The sequence below is a fragment of the Sciurus carolinensis genome, chromosome 4 (assembly GCF_902686445.1).
Source record: "Sciurus carolinensis chromosome 4, mSciCar1.2, whole genome shotgun sequence".
NCBI lineage: Eukaryota > Metazoa > Chordata > Mammalia > Rodentia > Sciuridae > Sciurus > Sciurus carolinensis.
In genome coordinates, this window is record NC_062216.1 from 129512256 (window position 1) to 129532042 (window position 19787).

At 34.2% G+C, this 19787-nt stretch overlaps 1 protein-coding gene across 3 annotated transcripts in view; it reads right to left on the reverse strand.

Annotated features, from left to right (window-relative positions):
- The window catches only part of Ptprr (protein tyrosine phosphatase receptor type R), a 257549-nt gene that overhangs the window by 38767 nt on the left and 198995 nt on the right, over window positions 1–19787 (reverse strand). For all 3 annotated transcript variants that reach the window (XM_047551730.1, XM_047551732.1, XM_047551733.1), the window contains 2 exons: window positions 6357–6543; window positions 3702–3786 (listed from right to left, as the gene is read on the reverse strand). In XM_047551730.1, coding sequence (XP_047407686.1) covers window positions 3702–3786; window positions 6357–6543 — 272 coding nt within the window. The remainder of the gene's footprint in view (window positions 1–3701; window positions 3787–6356; window positions 6544–19787) is intronic.

Consider the following 19787-nt stretch of genomic DNA (forward strand, 5'->3'; position numbering starts at 1 on the left):
CTATTAGTTGGAACTTTGCTTATCATTTTTCATACAATATCATTTAATTCATTTGCTGTCCTTGGAAGCTAGTATTATTATCACTGCTTTTTGGGGATGAAGAAAAGAATGACAAAGGAAGATTTAGTAGCCTGTTACAAATTGTGAGTATTTTTTCATGGACTAGAAATCTGACTCAACCTGTTGACTTAAAGAGTGGTTCGCTTGTTTGCATATCTACTTTGTAGTAATACTTAATATAAAAATATAAAAAGCATAATTTAAGTGGAAAACATAACTAGACATTACATTTTTAAATAAAAAAGAATAGAGTAAAAAGTGTTCTTTAATTTTGTATGTATTGCCTTATATTTGTATAAATGACTGCATGGAAGAAGTATGTATAATTTTTATTATTTTACTCCATTGGGTGCTAATAATTTCATATTGATATATGATCATCAGACTTTTTCCCTATTGCTTTTGTGATTTTGGATAGACACGTTTTTATGACTGGTATTTATATTACAAAATAATTTGATATAAACTTGACTTTAGCACTTCTGAGTCAGGTTAATATTGTCCTGTCCTCAGAGAAATAGTTAAAATTGAACTAGTTCTTGGTATCTCTGTACAACAAAAATCCTCAGAATTATATGGCATGACTATTGTGTATAGACTACCAAAATTTTAAACATAGGAGGAGTTTATTATAGATTAAAACGATAAAAACAAACAAGGTTTCAAATCTTGGTCAATGGCTAATCATCAATTTATGTAATGTGTTAAATTTATCTCCTATTACTTTCTAAAATAAAAACAACTTTGCCTGTTTCATTTCAGTCTTTTATAATAATTTTCAACCAAGAATGTGCCTTGTCAAAACTCCATTTGCTAAGTTGTATTTCGTGCAACAGGAGTGGGTGGGGTATTCAGGCTGCAGGCACTTCCAACAGAAAATCCATCATTCACAACATGAGTTGTCAGCACAGGTGCCCTGGTGGAGAGAGCAGTCCACCCAGTTCTGGGAATGGAAAAGCTGACACAGGGCTGTGGAGCAGTTGTTTGATATCATCAGGGCAGGAAACGGAGAAGGCCAAGCTTTGAAATAATCCTAGTAATTTCCAAATCCTTCTGAAATTATATGACAGTTCCTGTATATATAATAATTGTGGTGGATGAATTACTTAATGTTCAGTATATTTTAGATGAAAATTGTAGCAGTGAGAAAGAACCAATTCTTAACCAGAGCACTTTCATCCCTTGTAGCCAGTTGTACTCATAAAATATCTTTCAACAGTGCTCAGAGCTGAGGCAAATGGATCTGACTATGGAGACTAGTCAGAATGGTACAGTGGAGTGTACCATTCCACCAGAAGGGGAGGCCTGGAGACAGCATTAACAGTAATTCTGGGCTGGGGATCTAGCTCAGTGGCAGTGTACTTTGCCTTACATGGACAAGGCGCTGATTTTGATCCCCAGCACTGCAAACACAAAAACGAAAACCAGAAATTCCTCAAGTATTTGAATTTAAATATATATCTATTATAAATATGAAGAATTTTTTTGCTGTTTTATGAATGAATTAAAGGAATTAAAACTATTTCAATGTTGATACTTTAAAGAAGTCTATGTAGCTCCATCTTTGCTGAGCTATTGCCTTGAGATGTTTATGTATTTGGCCCAAATCCCAACTATATCTGTTTGTTGAGTGATGGAGAATGTTACTTCTTCTTCAAAATGTTTTTGCCTGCTTTAGGCAGAATTAATTACTCAGTGCTTTCTATACCCCTGCACCTCTTACACCATAGCTCTATTGTGGCTCTTATGACATTGAGGATGCTTACTCATTTATACGTCTCTCCTCTCTAGTTCACGAGCTCCTTGATCTTACTGACTGTTTCTCATTCCTTATGAGAATGTTCCTCATTCCTGGCATCTAGCTCATTGCTTGACACTGGTAAATTTCATGCAACCAATTTTAACTTGAACATAATTTATAGTAGTATATCTCAAAGTGTGTTCTGGTATCAGTTGTATCAGAATCACCTGGATGTTTGCTAGAAGCAGTTTCCTGGACTCAAGGGAAGACCTACTTAAACAAAACCCCAGGGCTTGGACAGAGGGCTCTGGTTTTCCAACACAGATGGTACATGATAGTTATGCACAGTGGTAATTATATGGCTGAGATATAATCCACATTCTATATGATTTATCCATTAGCATGCCACCCCAGTTATTTTTCCCCTATAGCATCCTGAAAATATCACCATGACCAATTTTTTAACATTCTCATGATTCTCCCAATAAACTCCATACCCTTTAGCAGTCATTCCCATCCCACCAAACACTGGGCAATCACTGATTTGCTTTCTATCTTCATAGATTTGATTGCTGAACATTTCATACAAGTGGAATTACAAAATATGATGTAATTTATGCTGTTTTCTTTCATTTAGCAAAATATTTTAAAGTTTATCCATTTTCCAGTATATATTAGTACCTGGTTCCTTATTATTCATTCCATATAAATTCAGACTATTCATACAAAATATGAATTTGGATATACTGAATTTCATTTCCTGTTCATCAGTTGATAGACATTTTATTGTTCCCACTTTTTGGCTATTAATAATACTGCTATGAACATTGTGTGTGTATTTTTTTTATGTGGACAAATGTTTTGCTCCTCTTGGGTGTATACTTAGGAGTGGAATGGTTGGCTCATAGAGTAACTGAGGTTTTATCTTTTGATGAACTGCAGACTATTAACTTAAATAGCTGTAACACTTTGCAGTCCTACTAGTGATGTTTTAAGGTTACAATTGCTCTGCATCCTTGCCAATGTTTTTTTCATTATCTATCTTTTATATTATAATCATCTTAGTGGCATGAAATGATATCTCAATGTGATTTTGATTCCCTGATGGCTAATATGCTTACATGCTTATTGATCATTTGTTTATCTTCTTTGCAGAAGATAGACTTCTGTTTAAGTCTTTTGCCCATTTTTAAATTGGGTTGTCCTTTAATATTGAGTCGTAAGAGTTCTTTATATACTGTAGGTACAATTTCCTTAGTAAAGAGATGATTCGAAAATATTGTCTCCTATACTGAGGGTTGCCTTTTCTTTTCTTGATGGTATCATTTGAAGCACACTTTAAAATTTTATGTACTTTAATTTATTATTTTTAGTTGTGTGTACTTTTCCTGTCAAATTAAAGAAACCATTGACTAATTCAAGATCATGAAGATTTACACCTTTTTAATCTTAGAAGTTTTATTATTTTAGCTCCTACCTAATATGTAGGTATCTGATCCAGTGTGAATTAATTTTGTACATGGTATGAGGCAGGGTTCAATTTCATTTTTTTTTTTTTTTGCTGAGGGGAGTAAATTGTCCCAGCATCATTTGTTGAAAAGATTCTCCTTAACCTATTGAATTGTCTGATACTCTTGATAAAAATCAATTGACCATAATGTACAGGACAATAAAGTTTTACAATCATGTATCTACTGGAATTAGATCATCATAATATGAGTAATATAAAATGAAATTATTTACACCACTTTAATGACTATTATTAGTTTTGATATGTGGCTGTAAGTACAAATGTGGTGCGCATGTGGGCTTTGTGAGACCTGGAAATGGTGAAGCCAAGGTGAATGAAGAAGGTTTGCCATGTGCTTTGCAATGCAAATTACTGAATCAAGAAACTTACTTGGCAAAATGGTCTTATAGCGATTTTTAGTTCCATGACGTGGAATGTCAATTTCTTTGGGATCCACAAAGTTCATTGGTATTTCCTGCAAAAATAAATGATATCAAATTAGTGTATCTAATGCTGACACAAAGAATATCTTCACAGGGGGTCATTTGATCCACGCTCTATTGGACTTCAAAGTCATTTATAAAACAACAGACTGCCACCTCTGGCTGACCCACACCCTTCCTTTCATAAACATGCTGGGTGCACCCTGTCAAGCTGACTTCTAAGAAGCAGTGCTCTGTGTCAGAAGGTATTATTTTATATGCAGCCATTAGAGAGACAAAAAATGCTTAGATTTTAAGAATCATGTTGTGATATAATTGCTGGCATGACATAGATAGCTGAAAAGTAGATTTTTTACAATGTATTCAGGTTTTTAAAAAAATCTTTATGTAAGTAGAGTACCAAAAAAATCTCACTATGATGGTTTCTTCTTTAATATTAGTTATTATTTCCTAGGAAGATTACCTCCCTCTTAAAGGGGTAAATATGAAAGAGTTTTTGTTGTTATTGATTCAAACAGTGATGATATAATTTTTTTTAATTAAGGAAAGGTTTATAATTGGATTGTTTCATTTGTGCTTGTAAATACAAAATATTTTAGCGAAGGACATCCAGATACTTCCTCCCACTTAATAATATAAATGTCCCTATTTGGTCAGTATATGTCATAGGCCTCAAATGATTGGAGAGGGAACAACTAGAATAGAAGTGTCTCTATGTGAAGGCATTAGATCTAAAAATGTGAGCGTCTTTAGCTGACAGGGACAAAGGAGGCAATGGGCAAGAATTTTCAAAAGAGCTCAGAAAAATATTTTAGGATTTGGTTATATAAACCAAATGTTCCAACATAAAATTATCCAAAGGATTGCTTAAATAAGGTTAATGTGAATAAAATAACTTTTGTGTTATTCAATGACTGCTAAGTATAAATTCCTTTAATTGCATAAAATAATATTTTTATTACTTAATTTTCTCCAATGGAAAATACAACTCAAGTCCCTAATATTCATTGAAGTAGAAGAACTCATCTATAAATTAATTCAAATTATGCAAGTTTTCAGTCAATCTGAAACTTTGAGAAAAGTCAGACTACATTATGAATTTGAGAGTTAGTCCACAAAGGGGAACAGTTTACTTTCCATTAACTTCTGTTACTTTAGATTTTTATAATATTCATGGTTCTACATGTTTTAACTTCTCAGTCCCAAGTTACCAAAACAACTAAAATTGTTGAATGTTCAATAGAAAACACATGTTCATGCCCGGTCATTTTAAACAGGTCAGTCTGCTTTGTCAAGTCATGAAGTAGGTAATATCTATTCTTTCCTTCTCTTTCATTTTACCTCCAGTTTTCTGACACACTGACAATCTGTCATCTTCCAGCATTCTCTTTTTTTCTTAATATTCCTTATTGGCCTTACCTGTTCTTTCAGGGAATTAGGTTATGCTAAAGGCTTATTTCACAAACAAAGGTCTACCACAGTTCTAGAAAAAGAATATTTGGCGTGCCTTTGGTTAGCTGTGCGATCATTGGTTCTTTCGCCCATGTAGGTCTCATTTCCTTCTCATATAGCAATATGACACACTGCAGAGTCTGATTTTAAAAATTCCATGTTGTATTTTACTTTGGACAACTAAAAATAGTTGATAGGACTAATAGTTGGTCTATCTGTACTAGATCTTTTACCTTAGCCTGGCTGCAAATATCTGAACTGACCCAGGAATGATCAATTTACTTTATTCAACCTATAGGACTTAAGGTATACAACTGATTTAAGACAAAAGGTGATCTATCAAATTAATATTCCCTTTGGGCAACAATTATATATACATACATATATAATATATAATAATAATAATAATAATAATAATAATAATAATAATATATGTTATTAAGCATTAAGCTATTGCCGGGAATATTGATAGGTCTAAAATGGAAGTCACCATCATTTTTAACCCACATTTGGTCTTGTTTTTGCGTTCTTTCTTTTATTTAAGAGCACCGTATGCATCCTGTTGGTCAAGCTAAAAAGCTGGGTATTAATCCTGACCTCTTCATTGTGTTTGGCTACCTTTGTAGGCCTAAAAGATTTTCTTTGTAGGATCATAGATTCTCTCCGTTTTCAAGATACAGTGATCTTTCTAAAAAACAAGCTCACATTTCTAAATGCATACATGTTTTTAAAAATATTTTTGAGGCTCAAATTTTGCCACTTCTTACCTTGATTTTGATGTTCCTGCTAAATTGAACAATTTGATTTCACAAAGTGTGAAAACAAGCCTTTTTCTTTATCCTGAAATGCCCCTTCTGTCTACGGCCATATCACCTGATCACACCGGATCCTGTCTGAAATGCTCCTGCTCTGCCCAGTTTCTTTGTGCCACCGCATTGTTTTACGTACTCTGCCTTAATTTAGCTACTTCTGTGTAGTCTGAACATGTAATCGATGGAGATCAGACAGGGTAGATCTAAAGCCATCATGCGTTATTGTGAATGTTTGTTTGCTGTAATTCACTTGAGCCTAGGGTGGCATCATTTCCACAGATAATTATCATTTTCCAAATGTATAAAAATACTGAAGGAAGAATAAATGGGAGGCTCACCATAAATTCACTTTGGAGTAAATGTGAGCTTGCCACGACATCCCTCAGCTGTGACCTTGTGAGAATTCTGCTGGCCGACTGCAGGTACTCCATGGCTACCTTCTCCCGTGGGGTTGGAATGGCCACGAAGGGTTCGACATTCCCCAAGCTACTCATGTCCAATGTAAGTGATACGTTGGATCCTCGTCTACATGGAAAAATAATAATATTAGGTTAAAAATCACTTGATTATTTTAATCACACAAATTGGTTTTTCTGTATATGCATGCAATTCAGTGAGAACTTTTACAGAAATAAGGACCAAATATATATATATATATTTTGGTCCCATGATTGATTATAGCCACTATTTATAATTCCTTTTAGAAAACTATTTTATTTTTGGAAATAACTCCAAAGAGAGAACACGTACTATAGTTTACTAATGGGTGTAGTTGTCATGGAAATAATAAGAAGACTAATAATATTTAGTGGAAAATTTAGAGAATGTAAACACCTTTGAATTGAGAAAATCAGATGTAACACAAACCAATTTTTACTTACACATATGCCTGAAAGTCCAGTAATAAGTCATGTAGTCATCTAATATTTTTTGACATCAATATACTGTGCTTATGATTTTAGTGGACACAGGAGGTAGAGAGGAAAAAAATGTCTTGAGTGTTCTCATCATGAAAAAGTGGCACAAGGTAACGAATCTATTGATTAGCTTGTTTGTTTCAGTCATTCCACAAAGTATACATATTTCAAAACATTATATTGCACAAATAAATACTTTTAGTTTTTAAATAAAACATAATAAAAATTAAAAACCACAATCTCTGTTTTTGGTTCAATTTATTGCCATTGAAATAGAGTTTAGGACTGGTGCTGTGGCTCAGTGGTAGAGCACTTGCCTAGCCGGTATGAGGTTCTGGGTTTGATTCTCTGCACCACATAAAAATAAATAAATAAAACAAAGATATTGTGTCCATCTACAACTAATAAAATTTTAAAATAGAGTTTAAAAGTTTAAAATATATATATATATATATATAATTTTTTTAACTTCTGAGTGAATCCTTAAAGGATAGATTCTGTCTCTTCCATTTATTTACACGCATATGCATATCTATGTGGAAATGCATATATACACTGCTACTTAATTCTGTGGTAACTTATAAGAAACTGTAGAGATCACAGGCTTATAAACTCAGCTGCAATTGGATTCCCCTTTATAGTTTTGCTCCTGTTTTTTGGGAAGTGAGGTGGGGCTCTTCCAACGTAGGAAGACCCCAGTGTCCGGAATGGAAGGTGTGAGTGACTCCTACAGTTCTGAGAGCTGTAAGGGGACATAACTGTAAAATAGCATGTGACAGTGAAAGCAAGGCTGTTCCTACAAAATAGCATGAGAAAGACTGAGGGTCAAAGTTTGAGACTGCATTTGTACCAATTGCTAGATTTAAAGGGGTCCTTGGTATGTGTCAGGAGATTAAATATGGTGCCGAGTGGTTGGTGTCGCACAGGAGGGAACAACAGATCAAAACAAGTGAGAGTAAAGACAGTAAGATTAGATAGTAGGCCCAGCAGGTTAATACCACCAAATGGTGTTTTACACACTTGCTATGGATTGCCACATCAGGAGACAGTTAACGAGTTAGAGCCTAATTTTAAACAGTGGAAAAGTATGAGACTATACAAAAACTCACTGAACAAAAAAAGTATCATTCTTTTCTTTATTTATTCTAATTAGTTATACATGACAGTAGAATGCATTTTGACACACACCATGCATAAATGGAGTATAATTTCTCATTATTCTGGTTGTACACGATGTTTAATGATACCAGTTATGTAGTCATATGCATACATAGGGTAACGATGTCAGATTCATCCTACTATCCTCCCTACCCTTGTACCCTCCCCTCCCTTACTCCCCCTACCTAATCAAAAGTAACTCTATTCTTCCGTAGCACTCCCCTTATTGTGAATTAGCATCTGCATATCAGAGAAAACATTCGGCCTTTGGTTTTTTGGGATTGGTTTACTTTGCTTAGCATGATATTCTCCAACTGCATCCATTTACCTGCAAATGCCATAATTTTATTTTTCTTTAAGGCTGAGTAATATTCCATTGTGTATATATGCCACATTTTCTTTATAAATTTATCCGTTGAAGGACACCCAGGTTGTTTCCATAGTTTAGCTATTGTGAATTGAGTTGCTATAAACATTGATGTGGCTGCGTCACCATAGTATGCTGATTTTAAGTCCTTTGGGTATAAACCAAGGAGTGGGATAGCTGGATCAAATGGTGGTTCCATTCCAAGTTTTCTGAGGAATCTCCATACCAATTTCCATAATGGTTGCACCAATCTGCAGTCCCACCAGCAATGTGTGAGTGTGCCTTTTTCCCCACATCCTCACCAACACTCTTTTCTTCTTACCAATCTGTGGTTGCAGCTTCAGTGCAATTCCAGTTTGATAGGTAATATTATTTTAATCTCTAAATAGTTTTAATTTCTTCTTATTCTTGATTGTCACTGAAGTGCTTGAACATTAATTTTCCTTATTAATGTTTAATTATATGACATGGAAATTAGAGATGGACTTCTAATGGTTGGGATTTCTTGATTCTTTGAGAGAAACATTGATAATTTTTTTCTAAACATTCCATAGATGCTTTTGCTGGTAGTTTGATTATGCATGTCTGTGTGTTAGCCCTGTGCTGTCCAAATGCACATTCAAACATACATATCATCTTATTATACCATTACATGTTATTAAGGATACTATTTCAGTATATTCTTTTCTGTTTTCCTCCGGATTTGTCAAAACCTGTGATATGGATGTAGGTCTTTCACAATAATCACATACTTTTTCTTAATTTTGAATAGTTTTGGCCTTATATATTTCAGTCAATGTATTATTTGAACGATTCAGAGTTATCTATCTTTACTGTAGATCTTTTCAATGTTTCTTTCCTATTAATTCTATATTTGTTCTCACATCTGACTTTTAAAAATTTAATATTGACATGTCTAGCTTTTGTTTTACTGTGTTCCTGAAAGATGTTTTCTCATCCTGTTATTAATCTTTAAAATTAATTTACTTATTTTTATTTGTTCTTTTTAGATATCATGACCGCAGAATGTATTTGGACATATCCTACATACAAGGAGTATAACTTCCCATTCTTGTGGTTGAACATGATGTGGAGTTACACTGGTCTTGTGTTCATATATGAGCATAGGAAAATTATGTCTGATTCATTCTATTGTCTTTCCCATTCCCATCCTCCCTCCCTTCCCTTCATTGCTCTTTGTATAATCCAATAAAATTCCATTCTTCCCTTTTGGTTCACTGGGTCAGGAATTAGGGAAAGCATTCTGAATACCCCATAAAATAATGCCTACTTGATAGAGACATGTGTCTCTCCCCTTCACTTTTTAAATTTTTTGGTTGTTGTCGGTATGGACAGGGTTTCTTGTGTTTCTGAGTAGGAGGTAAACAGCTGAGCAGAAGCAAAGAATGGTCTACTTTCAGATTAAGAATTTTAATCTACTTTTAGTGGGAAAGCAGTTTTTCAATTTCCTTGATCCTTTTCTTCTGGTCTTTAATCTCATGAAAAATCTTTCCCACTTATGATAATGGTTTTATATTGGCCTTAGTTTTTAATGTACTTGTGAAAATTTGATTTTTGCTGGTTTCAGTAGATATTTTAGTAAGAAGGGATTCCTAATCAGATATCATTTTGAATTATGATTGCATTCAATTTTCAGCTTCAAAAGACAAAAGTGTCTACAATCTGTCAATGGAGTGACACCTAGAGTCACTTTTGGTTTAGTAGGTGGTGGGATCTCTTCCACCTAGTTGGTCAGAGCTGATGTGTGATGGAGGAGTCATTTAGTTGAGCACTGAAGGTAAAGGTTCAGTAGGTGAATTCAGAGAGATAGCTTAGATGGAGAAAATGATAAGACAACTTTGAGAAATGGCAGAGAAGCCATTTAATCAGAAGTTCAGTTGTGTAAAAATATGGTTTGGAAATGGAAGAAAGGATCATTTAGCAGAGATGAGAGAGAGGCAAGAGTTTAGGACCTCCAGGGCTATGGGAAGTCTGCCCAAATCCAGGAACGAGATGATCAGAACATTAGGGTATGTCAACTTCTGTTTTGGCTTCCCACAGCACATCCTGCCACACCTGTGAGACCCCATGTCTACGGTCCATTTGCTTTAGTGTGTTAAGTGTGTGAAGTGTGTAAGGAGTCTGTGCTAAGACGAGAGCCATGGTTGCATGTTCATGTAGTTGCATGACTTACTAAGTCAGCCTGGCAAGGGAAGGAAGAAAGGAAACTAACGTTTGTTAAATATTTATTATTTGCCAAGTACTGTCATAAAGACTTTCACATATGGTATCTCAATATTCATAGTGTTTTCAATATTACTTCCCCTCATTTTATAAGTGAAGAGATCACCAACTTAGAAACCCAATGTGGAGGAAAGATTCAATACAAGTTAGAATATAAAATCGAGCTCTTTCTGCTTTGCTTCCCAGAGCAAGAGGAGGGTGGGCAGATTGTGATAGATTATAAATGCCCTATGTGGAGGGAAAGTCAAGGTCACTGTGGTGCAATGAAGAGGTAGTACAGTATTTCTGGCACAAATTTTATCTTTACAGTTAAACTTATCTGGGCTGAAATCCTGCCTTTCCAAGCCTTTGTGGTGAACCTTTGGTGAGGCATCCAGACTTGCTACATCTCAACTTTCTCCTTTTATAAAACAAACCCTATCTCAGAGGGTTATTAAAAGGGTTAATTGGATAATGTAAGTAAATTGCTTGTAATGCTTGGCTATTATTAACTTCGGATAATAATGGGCAAAGGTGACTTAAGTGTCACCTTTTATTTCCCTAAGGATTCTATTTTAGGAGGTCTTTACAAAAACTCTAACATTGTTTTTACCGAGATTAGCGCTTTGAAATCAGTGGTTATAATCTACACATTTGTCACTAAAGAAAAACACATCCTTCTTGATAACCTATTTATCTTAAAGTTTCTCTTTATTATGGCAAATTCATTTCCCCTGAATCCTAAACAACTCTACTGCACTTCACTTAACACCTCGGACAATGTCTCCAAGTTCATCTACAGAGTTAAACTTGCACAAGCTCTTGACCTTACAGACAGTATTTTCCACAAAATAGCCCTTATCATGGTAAGTACTCTCTGTCCTGGCCATGAAATATGATGGTAGGATGTCGTGAACTTGGAAAAAAAATCTCTGCTTTTGTTAATTCTTATTTTCAAGGAACAGGCAATATTTAGATTAAGTGAAATATGGTGGAATTAGGAAATCTAATCAGTAGAATCAAAAATAGTAAAAAATTTGGGCACTTCCTAGTCATGTCTTGTGCTTAGAAGAGATTAAATATACTCATGTTTTAATTTTTTTCATTATATAAATAATGCAAGTTCATTAGAGGAAACCTACAAAGTTTAGAAGTTGTAAGAAAAAGGAATTAAAATCACCTGTACTCACACATTCTTGACGTGCATTTAAATTGACTTTTAAATTTTGCTGTTTTATGGGCAGCGATGGCAGTGGCTTATTATTTTAAGTTCTATTTCTTTGGTTAAAGATGAGGATAAATTAGATTTTCTTCTACTTATAGATTTCTTACCTTTGAGAATTGTCTATTCATACTCTTTCCTTATTTTTATATTGTGACATTAATGTATTTATTATTGACTAGTATGATGTCTATACATGACACTGTCAGACATGTATGTTGTAAACATAGTTTTTTATTGCCTTGAAACACAAATAAATTATAATTTTAAATATAAATTATTTAAAATTTATATTTATATCAGTCTATTGCTAATCTTTCCTTTGTAGAGGATTTTACATTGCTTTAATTTAAAGGAATTTTTCTCTGGAAATTAAGTTTCTTAAATCTTTTAATGTATTTGTAATTTACTTTGGGGTTGGGGAAAAGAAAAATCCTCAAGGTCTTTTTTTCTCTCAAACAGGTTATGAATATTTCTAGCACTTCACTGAAAAATGTAGAGAAGGGATATGATTTATAAATAGGAATATTAGGTGTTTTTATTAGGTGTTTTTGTCTTTGTTTGGTACCGGGGATTAAACCCAATGGCACTTAACCACTGAGACACATCCCATCCCCCCCCCTTTTTTTTTTTCTCTTTTTCTTTTCAGACAGGGTCTTAATTAAGTCCATAGGGCCTTGCTAAGTTGCTGAGACTGGCCTCAAACCTACAATCCTCATGCCTTAACCTCCTGAGTAACTGGGATTACAGATGTGTACCACTGAACCCAGTTGAAATGTTAGGTTTTTTTAACTAGCTATAATTAATTAATGATCTGAAGAGGGAAATTACCATTTTACTGAACTAAGAGAATATGAACTTGTTTAATCATATCCATAAACCAAAATGGTAAGAAGTGAGTATAGAAGCAAAAAGACATTTCAAAAACAAAGTAAACACAAGTTAAGGAAAAAAAAAATAAAAATAAGATAGAAAAATATCTAAAGGATTTAGAGAAAAATAAATAAATAAATAGAAATAACAGGAGTCTGAGACCTTTAATTAAACAAACAAACAAAACCCCAGTGTGGAAAAGTAAGGCATGAACTCCTATTGAAAGTCTTGCTTCTATTTTGTCATGTAGCTGTGAACAAACTGTTTAGCTTTTTTAGTGCCCCATGATTGCTGTTGGACAAAAGGGAACATAATAAAAAGCTTTATCAAGCTGCTGCTGTAGCACCAATTATTATTTATGCCAAAAAATAAATAGGAGGGAGGAAATTCAAAAGATACCAGTGCAAACAATTGAAGGAAAAAGCAAATTCTTAAGGAAAGGTAAAAGGAATGCAATAAACAGCATGCTAATTTCAATTAAATGAAAAGGAAAACGTGTCTAAATATTGCCGGCCAGGGCCACACATCCAGTTCAGCAAAAGATTGTTCAACTCTGCATCATTGCTCCTAGAAATACAAGAACACTGCAGCTGAGCGCTGAAAATCCGGGCATTTACTTTCCCTGTGCGTGAGGGCCAGAATGTTGGGTGTTAGAAGCTGGATTTAGGCAGGAGGGTGCAGTTTCCAGTGCCGTGTGCAGGGGCCTAACTCTCGGCTCTTTTTGCAGTGCCCGCCACTGAATGCTGTGAGACTTCAAGCCTGGCATCTCATTTAGTGCTCAGTAAAGAAGCGAAATGGGAGTAGAACAACTTGAAAGAAAGGACCAGTCTGTCTGTGGTCTCGGAAGATGCCTTCCTCTGACTCCTGGATGATAAAATTACTTTTCAGTGGGAAATGGTGGCCGCTGCTTATCTTGAAATACTTGAAATGAGAACGGAAAGATATGCATCTTCAAGATTATAAGAAGAATTTAGTACAGAGTGAAAGCAAACAGATTTGACCTTTGAGAATGTTTTTTTGTTTTGTTAAAAAAAAATACATAATTTGTCCAGAGCTGTCTTCATTAGTATATACATTTGACACAGGGTAGGAAGAACTTTAACATTGACATTCTCTCTGGATCTGAAAATGTGAGTCTGAGACCTTCGGCCCAACTTTGCCTCCCTCTGTGTTTTAATAGTGACCAAAGATCTGAAATCTTGGTTTGATCACAAAAGGTGAGCTTAAACCCTCCCACTCCCAACTTGATATTTCTTATTTATTTTTACTTATTGGATTATCTACACACTTAGTTTTCTAGGAGAACATTAATTAAACCAAAAGAAAAATGGGGGAAAAAAATCTTTAATCATTTGAATAAAAAAGGGTAGGAGAAATCATAAAATGGAAAGATGGAATTCCTTTACTGCATGTGGATTGACTGGCTGCTATAGCTTTTTGCAACTTCGAATTCCTTGACTTTTAAGTACCCAGGGTTAATAGTATTTAGTTAATACTATGCTATTTCCATCCCTTCCCCTTCTTTTTCTTTCAGTACTGGGGATTAAATCCAGGGTACTCTACCACTGAGTCACATCCCCTACCTATTTTATTTTTAATTTTGAGACAGGTTTTCACTAAGTTCCTGAATCTGGTCTTGAACTTGTAACCCTCCTGTCTCAGTCTCCCAAATTACTGGAATTATAGTCATGTGCTGCCATGCCCAACCTGTTTTCTTCTCTTTTATTTTCAAGTAAATTATATGTAGTACCCTTTTTCTGAACCACTTGACAGATGAAGAGGGTGGGAAAGATACAAAGCACTAGGAAAGTTGAACTGTGACATAAATTCTAGAAGACATAATAAATGAAGAAGTCCCATATAAGAAGTATAAAAGATATCAGGTCTGCACTCTGGAAAATAATAAACAAATTTCACTCTAAAGTAAAAAGAAAATCTTGTAATATAGAGAACATTTTTGATGTGGAAATGTGGGAAATGATCCATTTTTCTACCTGAAAGTACCCACTTCATTAGGTACATTGTTGCTCTTCCTTCTGAATGATTTGCAAAACTTTTTGAATTTGTACAATGATGTCTGATCTTTTATAGGCACATAGGTCTAGTCAAAATTTACTATACCTTTATTATTTAAAAATAAAGTCAAAACAATCACTTAAAAAGCATATAAATTAAACTTGTTGTATTGTTCTTTAAGCACTGCCCTTAGGATCTAAGCTTAAATTGATACTATGCCACTTTGCTTAAACTCATTGGATCTTAACTATAAATGAGGATAATGAAACTCACAGGGTTGATTCACATTATAAAGGTAAGGAAGGAAAAACCTGTGAATTTTTCCAGCACATAATACACCCTGGCAAATGACTATAATAATAATAATTGTAGGAATTCTTACTTTATACATACAGAGCGGGAAAACTGTGTGAGCATATGCTGATAAATATTTGAGGAAGACAAGGTTGGAAAAAATTGGCTAGTGAGTAAGAGTTTGCAGCAGTGTTATACAAACTCAGTGATCACTTGAGATGGGACCATTTTTCATATCATATACACTTAAAAATTTCACCTCACATCTTTACAATTAACATAGTTTTCTAAACAAAAGACATGTTCACTGGAGAAAAGTGTAGATAAAAAGAAAGAAAATGATCCCATAGTAATAATATTTAATTGCTGATAACATTTTTGTGTATGTCCTTCAAGTCTTTATGTCTATGACAATTACTCAATATACTTTGTTTTACTTTTTTAAAATAAACTAAATATATCACAAATGTCTTTTCATGACTCAGATTTATTTAGATGCTGTTTTCAAACATTCTATAATATTCTTTTATGTGGGATGTATAATTGTTTATTTAACCAATATCTGATTTTTGGACAGTAAGTTACTTTCCGTTTTTTACCATTATAAACAAATGAACATTCTTGTACCTAAATGTGCATTTCCATGGCTATTTTTCAGTTACGGCATTTTGAAAACTAACTCAAAATCTCTGAGTTTGGAGAAGTTGCTGGACACCTGGGGCATGGAAGAAGCATGAAGTTGGACTCTTGAGGTCCTTTGATGCTGATTTAGCTTAGACCCTCTTCATCTCTGATCCAGACCTCCTAGTAGGTCCCTAGTAAGACTTCCTGTGTCTAACACCACCTAGTTCAATATGTTTTCTTCCAGACTTTACTGGAATGAAATATGATAATAAAACCCCAACTAGCTGCCCCCTGACCTTCTGGGCTTGCTAATCTGTTCCCTGTGTTTTTCTCTGGCCTCACCTGTCACATACTCTCTTTTTCTGAGCCCCTGGTAAGCAATCAACCTGCAGCTCTCTTCCCTTTGCCTCAAATGAGCTTGTCCCCAATTCCTTCAGATCCACTCTTCCAAATCCTAGGGGCTTTGTCATTGAACATTTTTTCTAGTATGTCTCCAATATATAGCATAATCACTAGAAATGATCTGCTCTAAGTGTGAACTCCTCGAGGGCAAAGACCTGGCTTTAATCTTTTCTCTGTACCACTGAATACATGGGAAGCAACATTTGTTACCTGCATGGATGAAAGTTTGCAAATAACCTAGTTTGAGTAATGCTAGGCATAATACTTGTGGTCTGATGACTTTTCTAATCCTTCGAGAAACAGGGGAATTTGAGGATCGCGTTAGACAAAAGTTTTAAAAATTGAGTGAAAAAGCCACGCTTATGCAGGCACAGTAAATGCTACAGTTGAGGTTTACTCTGAGTCTTATTTAAATACCAACAGACCAAGCATTAACATTCCAAAGACCTATGGTGAATTTGTTCATACAAAAGAAAAAAAAATGTAGTCCTCTGTTTTGTAATCAAGTATGATTAATTTTTACTCTCTCTCTTTTTTGGCATTTGGTATTGTTTTGACTGTCACTCATGGTGAGGAGGCTGATTTCCTTTTTTAAAACAGAACAAAATGATGGTGGCTCTAATTTTAGTTCCCAAGTTTGGATTTTCCTAGTTCATATAATTAGTTAAGAGAAAGATGATGCTGGAGAAACATTAAGTTTCAATGAATAAACCAATGTTTCTGGAATGAGGAATCTCTTTGAATTTCAGTTGATTTATATACAAATATGTTTGTGTATTTATATACAAATGCACACACACACACATACACATACAGTCTTTTCTAAGTAGCACAACACAATATATTCCCTGCCTGCTTAGACAACTATAACCAAAAAACCCTTGTAGTACTCACATTACAGCTAAATTAAATATATTCATTTACTTTCAAGACCAGAAATGATATACATGATAATGATTAGCTACAGAATTCAGCTAAAATGTGAATCATCAGAAATTATACATTTTTTAATGAAAAAAAAAAAAAAAACACTGAATAAACTGGGAGTTGAAGGGAACCTCCTCAACCTGACGAAGGCATTGCACAAAAAAGTCCATAGCTAACATCATACTTAATGGTGGAAGACTCAAGCTTTCCACCTAAGATCAGGCACAAGACAAAGTCTGCTCTTTCACCATCTATTCCATATTATACTGGAACTTCTAACCATTGCAATTACATAAGAAAATGAAACAAAAGAAATCCAGAATGGAAAGGAACAAGTAAACTGTACCTTTTTGCAGATGACACAATTTCATATACTGGAAACTCCAAGGATTTCACAAAAAATGTATTAGAAATAATAAAGTCCAAAAAGATGCATGATAAAATATCAAGATAAGAAAATCAACTGCATTTCTATACACTAGCAATGAATAATCTAAAATAAAATTTAAAAATATTTCCATTTATAATATTATCAAAAAGAATAAAATTCTTAGGAATAAAATTTGCAAGAAATCTAAGACAGGTATACTGAGAAGTGTACATCATTGAAATAAATTAAAGACCTAAATAAATAAAAGTACATACAACATTGACATGTTGAAAGGCTTAATATTGTTAAGATGGTGATACTTTCTTTTTTTTAAATTTATTTTTATTATAAACAAATGGGATGCATGTTGTTTCTCTGGTTGTACATGAAATAAGGCGTACCATTTGTGTAATTATACATTTACGTAGTGTAATGGTGTTTGATTCATTCTGTTATTTTTTTCTTTCCCCCACCCCTCCCACCCCTTTTTCCCCTCTATACAGTTCCTCCTTCCTCCATTCTTGTCCCCCTCCCACCCCCCCATTATGTGTAATCATCCACTTATCAGTGAGATCATTCATCCTTTGGTTTTTTTGAGATTGGCTTATCTCACTTAGCATGATATTCTCCAATTTCATCCATTTGCCTGCAAATACCATAATTTTATTATTCTTAATGACTGAGTAATATTCCATTATATATATATATATATATATACCACAGTTTCTTTACCCATTCATCAATTGAAGGACATCTAGGTTAGAATGTCAAAATGGCCATACTACCAAAAGTGCTATACAGATAAGATGGCAATACTTTCTGAAATTGTTCTACAGATTCGGGTCTATCCTTATCAAAATCCTAGCTGGTGTTTTTTGCAAAATGGACAAGCCTAAAATCCATGTGGAAATACAAGGAACTTAAAATAGACAAAATAATCTTGAGGAAGAACAAAAACAGAAGACTCACTGTCCCTGAGTTCAAATTTACTAAGAAGTTACTCTAACAAAAACAATGAAGTATTCACATAAAGACTGACATACAGATCAATAGAATTGAGAATCAAGAAATAAGAAGAGACATTGAAAATCAAAACCACAAGGAGATAACACTTCACACTTGCTGGGAAGGTGATAATAAAAAAGATGGACAATAAGGGTTGGTGAAGATGTAGAGAAATTTTAACCCTCGTACACTGTTACTGGGAGTGTACAATAGTCCAGCCACTTGGGAAAACATTTGATAGCGCTTCCTGACATGAAGCCTAGAGTTACCATGTGCCCAGCAATTCCACTGTTTTCAAAAATAAAAAATGTATGTCCACTCAAAAATTTCTATGCAGATGTTCACAGAAGAAGAATCCATAATAACCCAAAGTAGGACCACTCAAATATCCATCAGTTAATAAATGGGTGAACAAAACATGTTATATCTACAAAACAGAATATAATGTGCTATAAAAAGCAAGTGAGCACTAATAGATGCTACCACATAGATGAACCTTTAAAACACATTAAATGAAAGAAGTCAGACATGAGAGACTACATATTGTATGATTCCCTTTATATGAAATGTGCAGAATAGATAAATCCATAAAGATAGAAAGTAGATGGAGTTGCCAGAGGCTGAGTAGTGGGGAACTGGGGAGTGAATGCTCAAGCATTACGGTTTTCTTTTTGGAGTGATAAATATCTTCTAGAATTACATATTGGTAAAATATTTGTTAAGAACTTATAGTTGATGTTTGTTAACAGTTTTATCACAGCATCATTTTAATAATGAAATGTCTACTTTTTGAAAGTTTAATAAAATTTTTGTTGATTGTAGTAAAATAAAAAAGAAAAAAGAAAAGAATGGGCCAGAAGTACTGAAAACATTACCCAGAGTGGCTCTTTCTGCCGGCAGGAGCAGTAAATCATCCTTGGAATACATGAATTTATCCTGCAGGGACAGTGGCAACTCTGATTAGTTTTAGATGGTGGTATGTCTGGAAAATTTTATTGTTGACTCACATATGTGTTTACTTAACAGAACTGAAAATTTAAGAGTAGTATCATATAGGACAGAAACAATATATGTCGGTAATGATAAATTTTCACCATGAATTTATAAATGAAATTATGGGACCATTTTAACACACTTCAAGATTCCATATATCTGCAATGCTCTGCCGGTGTAGTGGTAGGCAGAAAATTTCCTAGTAAAATGTAACTGTAGCAATAATTTTTTCTTAATACATCTTCAAAATGTGATTTGGTGCATTGCCTCTATCTTTCATGTGTGTTTTTAAGTCTCTCTTCACACTTTCACACACACACACACACACACACACTCTCTCTCTCTCTCTCTCTCTCTCTCTCTCTCTCTCTCTCTCTC